General features: G+C 36.5%; 1 protein-coding gene across 1 annotated transcript; it reads right to left on the reverse strand.

Moving 5' to 3' along the window:
- Positions 1–339: 339 nt before the first annotated feature.
- FAB1C (FORMS APLOID AND BINUCLEATE CELLS 1C) lies at positions 340–8,139 on the reverse strand. The gene is made up of 11 exons (XM_028063374.2): positions 6,663–8,139; positions 5,432–6,229; positions 5,166–5,319; positions 4,736–5,080; positions 3,865–4,620; positions 3,456–3,787; positions 3,230–3,353; positions 2,880–3,050; positions 1,225–2,697; positions 861–1,127; positions 340–772 (listed from the first exon to the last, which is right to left on the reverse strand). The coding sequence occupies exons 1-11, from the start codon at positions 7,238–7,240 to the stop codon at positions 521–523; spliced, it is 5,250 nt and encodes a 1,749-aa protein (XP_027919175.2). The 5' UTR covers positions 7,241–8,139; the 3' UTR covers positions 340–520.
- Between the last annotated feature and the right edge of the window lie 2,191 nt (positions 8,140–10,330).

Genomic DNA, 10,330 nt, shown 5'->3' on the forward strand with positions numbered 1-10,330 from the left:
ATTAGGTTACTACAAAACACTTAATGATCTTGGTTTATTCGAATTTAAAAAGAAACATGCATGCACCTGGCCCTTTCTTTGCCAGTCAAATTCACTTTATAAAACACTCATCCAACTTACAAACAAGTTTGTCCAAACATCAACAACACAAGTTTCTTAATTTACTTAAAAACACTTGTATATACATGCGACCTTCCATAGCGGTGAAAAGATAGTTAACAAGATAACACAATTAACTACAAAAATTAAACTTTTTGATATTTCCAAGAATATCATATCAGAACCAGTAACCCTCTCCCTCGTCAGTTTTTGATTTAAGGAAAGCTAAATAGTCAGTGATGATAATGAACGTATCAAAAACATTGATTTATGAAATTATTGTAATATTATGATTTAGAACAATAGATTGAGGGAGAAAAGGTAAATTACAGCAAGGGAGAAGCGAAAACCTGGGAGAAGTATCCAATATGGATACATGGGTAACATGTACATTTGACAGTGTTGGGAAAAGAATATGTAATTATACATTTTCAAGAGGTAAGGTGAGAAAGTAGGTAGTCATGGCCTTCCTGAATCTTTTCTTGTATTGTTTAGGAGAAACTATTGTGGGGGCAGCATTTCTTGGACCACCAAGAATCCCAGAAGCCTTCACCCATGTCTCCAAATGTTTGTCCCATGTGTATTGCCTCATGAAATCAATGATCCCCAGAACCAACTCCTTCCGCTCATCATCCACCCCAACCAGCAAAGAATAGTCCATAACATCAACAGACTGCAACACAAAAACAAACTTCATTGTAAAATGCTAGATGAAACTTTTAACCATTCAAGGGAGGTTTGGAAGTAAAAATAAAGCTTACCGCCAAAAAGGATGTGTCATTCCATACAGCTCTTTCCAGTCTTCTCTTGGCCCTACTCCCAAGAAATATTGGTTTTGTTCTCAATGCTTCTAACAAATTCATGTCCAGCATCACTTTGTTTGTCCCAGTTGTGTCTGGATTATACCTAGATCTTTCTGAGCCCTTCAGATCATATACCCTCGATATATTTCTCTTGTAAAACAGATTCTCCATCACCATCAGATCTATTTTTGTTTCCTTCCCACCTTTTGGGTATTTCACACTTACCTGCCACAAAACAACAAACGTTATAAACAATAAAGTTTACATCCATGCATTGGTGTGCTGCTTGTATACAATGCCTAATAATAATGAGTCCTCTCACCTGATAAATACCAAGAATTTTGGCTAGGCAAGTTGGGCCACCAGAGTTCAGGGCATCCATCAGGTATTTGAAATACTGAGGTGCAAATTCTACAAACGACTCCAGTTCTGTCTTCGTCACTTGCTTAATAATAAACCTTTCATCCAACGACTTGGCAAAATATACATTACTTTTCCCTCCTTGCGCACTCCATCTCCGGCATCGGCTCAAGGATCGCACAAAATCAACCTCACTGGGGCAGCACTTTTTTCTAAGTGATTCAAACTGCTTAGCAAAATAACAAGTCACAGAAAAATTCACTTTACCTCCAGCCCCCACAGAATCATCACCAAAGGAAATTTGCAAGTGTACAGACTTTTTTGGGTCCCGGAGAAGAGAACCAACAACAGAAGATGGAACATCTTCAGGTCCATAACTACTACCATAATTTATATAATCCAAGTCCAGACTACCCCATGCAGAAAAGCTGGAAGTAGCTAAATCTTCTTTGCTTCTCTCACGAGCAATCCAGCTACCCTCAGGCAAATCTGACTTACCAGACACCCAATCTTCATATTCCTTGGAACTAAGGGCATAGGATATTATGCTAGAGTAATCATTGTCGTAGACAGCAATGACTCTATCACCGTGATAGGTTTGGGAAAGCAGCAATCGAGCCCCTTCAGCTATGCTAGACACAGAGGAAATGAAAGTTGGAGTGGAACTCAGAATCAGATTTAGTTTCTGTGTCTCCCATGGCAACATTTGAACATAAGATTGCAATATGTTAGAGACGGGGTCTCTGACCATATTACCATAATCTCCAGAAGCATGAAAGGATCTAAGTGTTGATAAATGTAAAGATGAGGGCAAGATTTTTCTGATTCTTTCATGAACTCTTACTGCTGAATCAAAAGAATGAACTCTCATTGGTTGCGTCAACCTTCTAAAAGGAGGGCTATCATGTTGATTAACCTGCTGAATGCTTCCAGCTGGGACAGCATTGGCTTGAGGTTGATCAGTTCCAGTCCATGCAGAGTCTATTTTCTCAGAAAGATTGGACTCGTTACGTGAGATACACTCGGAAAATGTTTTGTTAAGTTCTCCATCTGAATGTACTTTCTCTCCCTCAGTATAACATGTCAATGATCCTGAAGTACAAGGTTCAAGTGTGTCATCTGGCTCTGCAAGCATATGACCCTTGTGAGACTCATGCAACTTTGAAAGCTGGGCATTAGTCTGCTCTGGTCCACAGTCGATATTCTGATCCTTGTGAAATGAATCAACTCTTAATTCTTTAACATCTGCACAAAGTTCATTTTCCTGTTTAACCTTGGAGCTAAAACTTCTTTTAATGAGAGAGTCCAATGAGTATAGTCGGTGATCCCAAACATGTGAACCAATAAGAAGAGATCGCCTCAGGCGATTTAGTTCCAGAATGTCTAATGCCATCTTCCCAGGTTGTGGAGCCACTGTGCCTGACCGCAGCAAAGACTTCGTACAAATGCATGAGAAAACAAAAAGAAAATTAAAGAAAAATACTTATAATGATATTCAACAGAAAAATAAATAATGAACATACAAATACTTGCACACAAGTAGGTTCTTCAACACCAAGTACAATAAGACAAGAATGATGCATTAGATAGACAGAATATAAAAATTAGTTTGCTCACATGATAGTCGCTTCTTTCTCTTCGAAGCATATCTTTCAGATCAAGTATGTGGTTCTGAATGTCACATGTATCTGATGATTCATTTCCAATACTAGCAGATACAATCTTTGTTTCCAGCCGTCCAAGCACATTGGATATCTCCGCATACAATGTTTCCACTTTAATAGAAAGCTGCAAAAACGAACAAGGTGAAGTTAAATTTTTATGCCAAGGAGCACATTAACTAAAATTAAAAGCTACTCTATAATGAAAAAACATATATGCATGCGCACACGCACACGCACAAACATATATTCAGAACTACATTTAAAATAGCACAGCAAATATTAACAGTTGCTTTCATATATCACCTCTTCAGCCTCCTTTCTAATCCACCCCTCTTGGATATGGCCAAATTCCAACACAGATGGGGGTAGATGGACAGAAAGAATATCAATAGGGGAATAACGGAAGAAAGCAACCATGCTCCCAAACCTGTTGTACATCAAGTTGTTTGTCACGTTTCAAGTATTGATAACCAGCATAAATTACAAAAACAAAATAATTGATTGTTGATACATATGCTGGATGACTTACCCATAATAACGAAGGCAATCCCTCTGCAAGGAATGTCCACAGGTTGCAACTCGGTTTGCAGTTGCGTGGTTTGAAAAGCTAAGCTCCAAGAATTTTCCAAAAGATAATCCCCAAGCCGCATCTGACATGACAACTCTCCGAGTTGCTGGCGGAACTCCATCCTCAAATGGACACCTCAGACACCGGTGCCACATCCAAATCTTGCCATCTCTTTCTCCCGGTAACTTCACAGAGGGAAGGCGCTTAACGTTGATTGTGAGATTTCCTTGCAGGTGAGTAAAACAAAGGACATGTGCCTCTGCTGGCTCTTTACAAGATTGACAGCAGCATGCCTGAAAAAAGCACTTCATGTCATTTCACTTCAGACTTAACTAGTACCAGCAAGCAAATACAAGTAAAATCTACACACCTGATCAAACAGATCATCACGAAGATATCTTCCAAGAGGCTTATCAAAAGAGCCATAAAATTTTATGCGCAGCAACCTCGTACGTTCACATACAGTTCCTTTTGAAACACAATGACTTGAAAAGTATACCAGTATGCTCTGATGACCATCAGTGGCAGAAAAGTATTCACCAGAAAGCTCATCCTCGTTAGTCTTGTCTTTTGTTGAGTCAGCAACTTCACCACACTCCCTCTCCTCTTGAACCATGGTTTCAAGCAAACCTCTTTGCGAAAAGTCTCTTGTACTAAAAATAGTGTCTCCGTCTGACTCATTGCACGGATGTATATAATCAGAATCTACTGTCAAATTAGAAGTAAAATTATTATAGTATGAATCAGAGAGTACACTCTCAGATCTATAATCTGCCATGGTGTCTGCATATGAATGACAACTAAGATCATCAGGATGCTCCAGCCCAGATCCCAAAGTTTCAAGTTTTAAATCAATGCCAACAATGTCTTTCACTCTAGAAGCATCGTCAACCTCTAATTGGGGCATGCTTGTAGAAAAGGTGTTAGATATCATGGAAATATCAGTGTCAGCAGTTGCACTCTCAGGCGTGTCAGTAGAATGTTTTACTATCATTTTAGGTAGGGAAGCACCCTCATCAGCAAGGAATGAGGTCTCAAGAGATAAGTGGTAGGCTGCAAAAACTGCATATTGCACAACATGCTTAATTTTCTTTAGTTCTTCCCGACATGTGCCCTTCAGCAAGACCTGTAATGAAAATCAAAATCAGAAACAGACACCATTACACATTTGTATCCACACATCATACTATAAAGAAGCATGGAAAAGAAACCATAGAAGAAAATAAAAGGAAAAGGAATACCGTGCAACCCAATCGCCTTGGACAACCTTCAAAAAACATTAATGTTTTAGATGGTTTCCTGTTTAACTGATTAGCAGTCTCATGATCTTCCACCATTCTGTCTAACCGGAACAACTCACAGTGCCCCAGTCGTGCTTTAGATAAATTATCCACTGATGGAGTGATAAGAGCACCAGTGCACCGCGCTATACGCTCCAACAAAGGCTTTTTGACATTTAACACCAAAGATATTTCCTTTGCAAGCAAATATTCCTGGGCACACGAAGCTACAGTTTTCTCTACCAGCAAAACATTTGGTCGAAGAGCCTCAATTTTTGAAATGATCATCTTCAAATGATCATTTTCCTGCCAGTATTTACAAATCAGAACTTCTTTCCAAGTATAAAAAATTGTAACTAGAAGACATAAAACTCATCGGTCATGAAGGCACCTGCTGTAGCAATGTATCAAAAGAAGCCAATTGATTTGGAACTTTCTGATACTCCAGAGCTCCTCCTAGAAGGAGGAGTCTAGGATTTTTGTATTGAGAGGTCATGCGCTTGTGTTTAATATTTTTTGTACAAACAACACCTTTGATAAGGGTGCTACAAAACAAACAAAAATATAATTTAACATTGATTGGATAATCTCATAGAAGCACCGAGAAACAGGGAACCGATTTATAAGGTATTTAGGCAAATTATAAAAACACATTACCTCTCACTTGGACTTCCGGATGCTATACATTTGACCTTTACATAATCACCAGGATCCATACTGCCACCTTTGCTGGTATCTGGCCGAACAAAGTTAGCAGCCTGCCATGCTACCGTTGCAACTATGTCAAGCCAGTCATCAGAATCATTTTCATTACCAACTTTAATTCCCTCTCCTTGTAAAAGCTGTGAAACAAGAGCTCTAAAATGCCCTTCAATGACAGCTCTTAAAGGTTCCTTGTTTCCATCATTATGTTTCTCCTTTCCAGCAAACATATTAGATAGACTGCTACTGGATGAGAACATGGCCCCTGAGTCACCAATATCATCATCCTCATCATCATATGCAAAGAAATTACCTTCGGCATCATCATTTTCATCATCAGGTGGTGGGGGGAACCAAATATGACCATTGTTTTCAAAATCCAACGGCCTCTGCATATTCTCATCCTGGTTCCGGAAAATAGACAAGTCATCTGAAAAATAAGCAGTAGTATATGCATCCTCAGTCCCTTGTTCAGGCTTTCTTAAAACAGCCATACTTTGTTGACTAATGGGACCATCATTCTGAGGGATGGGGCCTTTCTCCTGCTCCTTCTGTACAGGAAGCCCAGCCCAACTAGAAGTAAAACCAATCCTAGAAGGGCTATCTGAAGGACTTGAGCCCACAGAATTATAGTTGTAAGTGTCATGTCTAGCACTAACGCTACTTGAATCTATATCTGAATAATTATCACAATATGTACGTGATTGGCTGAGAAAGTCCTTCCCAGAATCCTCCATCCCCTCTTCGTTACTCCTACATTTACACACAACACGTATCAAGCACAGGGGAATATTAGGGAAGGGCTACTTAAATCAATTATGCAAGTCACTTGGAGTTTCACACAATTGTAAAAGATCACTTGCTCCTAAACTCAAGGATAAGAAAGCATATATGGGAGAACATATATTATATTCATCAATTAAAATGTCAATGAAAATTTACCCTCCCAATTGGAATAGTCATAGATAGATCATGGAACATCGTCATGCAAATATATGTGAGAACATATATCTATATTCATCAATTAAAATGCCAATGGAAATTTACCATTTTAATTGCAATAGTCATAGATCATGGAACATCACTATGTTCAGTTATAGATTAGTAATAACTTATTAATGCACTTCCAGATAATGTAAAACAAAAACATTAACTTTCTGTAATAAAGATAGAAATATATGATTACCTGAAGGTAGACAGATGAGTAGATAGCGACGAAGGGTGAGTAGCAGATGAAGTCAAACTCTTGTTGACTTCAGAACAAGGATAATACCCATAATCATGGTCATGAAAACAGCGTTCAAAGTGAGATCCCTGATTCAATTCAGCATTCAGAGGAGAACTGATCCTATCACTTTCAACACTAAAGCATGGAGAAGGTGGCTCAGGACTTTGTCTTGGACTCTCTTGAGGAGAGACAGAAGGGTGTACTTTCTCACTACACTTCCTCTGGCCCTCAGAACACATCCTCATATTGGCATCCAAACAAAACTTGCAGGAACGAATAGTTTCCCTGAATCCCGTGTTCTCAGATTCAAGATTTGGGAGATCACAAACCCCGATGCATTTCCCACAGAACCAACGACCACAGCTTTTGCAATTGTATGTCATCTCACTGAAATTTCTATTGCACTCACAACACATTTTGCTGCCGCTATGGTGCATATCAAATTTCTCAGACAAATAATACAAATCACTTCGTCCCCAAGAAACCCAAGACCTTACTTTTTCTAGATCTAATAGTGAGCTATCAGGTATTCCCATATAAGATGTAATGACCCAACAAAGAACTCAACCACTGCCTCAAAACAAGAACAAAGAGAACTCAACTTTCCCTTCAGTATAGGGATTTTCTTTCACAAGACCAAAAACATAAAAAGCAAAATCCTTTTGGCACCAGAATACTGATCACTAAAATTGTCTAAAATTAAAAAAATCAAGTGATGAGTATTGGTAAACCTACGATAAAATTAGGGGGGTGACTGTATTTTTTTTTTAAATAAAATTAAAAATAATTTCTATTCTTTTTTTGGAGTTTTAATTTTGCAAATCCTCCAGGGAATCAAATAATATCAAAGGAGGAGGCAACACTTTAACGACGAAAATCTAGGATTCACCCATCAATCAATATTTACACCGAAAAATAAAATCCTACCAAGGAACCACAAGACCCACGGAACAACAATGTTTCTATTTCAAATACCACAAAAAAGGAAGCGAATCTGTCTCCAAACCCAGCAAAGCAAGAAAAGCACGAAACTTTGAAATGTTAATGAAACCCCACAAGACTAACCGATCCCTAAATCACCCAGAATGTACTGAGGAACCGATTCAAGCATTACCCCCCAACAAAAGAAGCAAGACCCTTAATTAGAAACGAGTTTATCTTTCTGTTTAGAGCTGAAAGGCGAAGTCTTAGAACAGAACCCCTAAAGATGAAGAGCGAAGAAGGAGAGAAGAGAAAGTGTGAAGGAAGGAAGAAACTTTAAATGATGGGAAGAATTAGAATCATAAGGAGAAAGAGAAGAAGTACGGAGAAGGTTCCCTTTCTACCGGAATAGGCTCGCATCTCAAACAACAACAACAACGCCACTTCCCTCTTACCCATCTTTCTCTCCCCCGCTGCTTTCCTTTCTTTTCTTTTCTTTTCTTTTCCCTTCAACCTCTCTTCCCACACCACCTTATTATTATTTTATTACCTTATAACAATAATTATTATTATAATGAATAATTAATGTTTAGGTCAAAAAAAATATTGAATAGTAAATGTCATTCATTTGTTGATTTCTATAAAACAACACGCAAACCCGCCCTCATCTTTACTTTTTAATAAAAAAAATTACGCTCTATATATCTTTTGTCTCAGAAGTTTTAAATTAATTATTTTTAATTTTTCAAATTTAAAATTGATATTAAAATTATAATAATCACAAATATTTAACACTTTTAATTTATTAACTTTGTTAAAACAATACCCAATAATCTCGCACATACTTCGAAAAACATGCTTTAATTTCTTATTAAAATTAATTTTATAGTAATAAAATTATATGAAGAAATACATTTGCCTTTTTTTAAATATAAAATTTAATTTAATTCTAAAAATTAACTAAATTTGAATAAATGATAAATTACACAAATATAAAAATAAAATAGTTATTTCAATTTAAAAATAATAAAATTTAAATTACCGATCATTTAAAAAGTAAAAATATAAATGTAATTATTTTAATTTAAAATAACAATTATTCAAAAGAGTAAAATTAAAAGAAAATATGTAAAAAACAATCTCTTCGTATATAGATATATAAATATAAAATTCAAAAAATAATTACATACAAATTAATTATCATTTAAAAAAAAGTAGAAATATAGTTGTTTTAACTTAAAAAATTAATTGCTTGAAAAATAAAATTGAAATTCAAAATTGCATATATAATGAACAAACAAAAAATAAATAAAATATATGGTAGTTGAAAAAAAAGTAGGTATTAATATTAAAAGTATGTTAACAACAATTATATAATAAAGAATAAAATTAGAATATGAAATGTATATTCAGTTCTCTTTAAAAAAAAAATTATTATTGTTCTTATCACATATTCAATAGTTTTACATTGTTTAAAAGTTTAGGCCTAAGACGATTTAAATAACTTTTTCTATTTTCATCCATCGAAGCGCCTTTTAAGACGGAACTGACGCTCTAAATACTTTTGATGTATGGTAATTGATCTTAATGATGTCCTGGGATAAAAACAACTATTATAATTATTAACATTAAAAGGATTACAAAAATAAATAGTTTTTATAATTTTATTTATTTTGTAGACTGATTTTTTAATATAAATAGTTATTTTTGTAATACACTAGAAAATGACATTTTAAAAGTGATAGTGGTTTAAAAATAGTGAGACTCGATTATTTTAATATTAAAAGGTTTTAGTATAAATAGAATTGTTATAAACGAGTTTCATTATTTTAAAACACACTATCTCTCTAGAAACCACTTTTCTAGAGTTCTCTGACTTCTCTCTAGAGGTTCTGTCTCTCTGGTCGTCTGATTGAAGAACCGAGACCGTAGGATTGATCCTCTTGGCGAGCTCTTCAAATTGGACCGATCAGTTTCTTCGTTCGCGTAAGTTGAGTTTCTGCTCTCTTTTTTAGTCTTTTCTATTTTTTGTTGCATGCAAGCCCTCTTCCGCTTGCATGCGACGTTTTAATCATCAGTATGAGTCTCTGCTTATCAGTGATCATAACGGTATGTCCTGATCGTTCTTGTGATGTTTCTATGTGTAGATAGAGCATCCTGTGGAATTAGAGGTGTTGACGTTTTTAAGGCGTTGACGTTTATAAAGTTGTCTAAACAGGATAACAGGTAAGGGAAGCTAACTGTTTTACTTGAATTTCGTATAGAAATCATTCTGATGACTTTGAATTGCATGATTGAGTGTTGTATGAGTGCTTAAACTGTGTAATTGAGTGTATGATTGAATTGTGCTAGATTCATGGACTGTTGCATGTGAGAACAGATTGGGAATCTGGTATTTTCGCCTAAGCGAGCAGCTCTCGCTTGAGCGAAAACACCAGAAACTCATCCCCTGTCTCTATGCGAGATCTCGCCTAGGCGAGCCAATCTCGCTTGAGCGAGAGTCACTCTCGTCTAAGCGAGACAGCTTAGCCTGAGCGAGAATTCACCCAGAGTTTGGGTTGTTCTCTATTTCGAGCCTCGCTCAAGCGAGAATGACTCGCCTAAACGAGAGAGCTCTTTCGCCTGGGCGAGATCTTCTAGTTTGGGCGAGAACCTCTGCAGCTGAGTGTTATTTTCCTTGTTTCTAATGGATGAAGCTATGTTTA

The sequence above is a fragment of the Vigna unguiculata genome, chromosome 3 (assembly GCF_037176805.1).
Source record: "Vigna unguiculata cultivar grain cowpea cultivar isolate G323 ecotype 2 chromosome 3, ASM3717680v1, whole genome shotgun sequence".
In the NCBI taxonomy this organism is placed as follows: domain Eukaryota; kingdom Viridiplantae; phylum Streptophyta; class Magnoliopsida; order Fabales; family Fabaceae; genus Vigna; species Vigna unguiculata.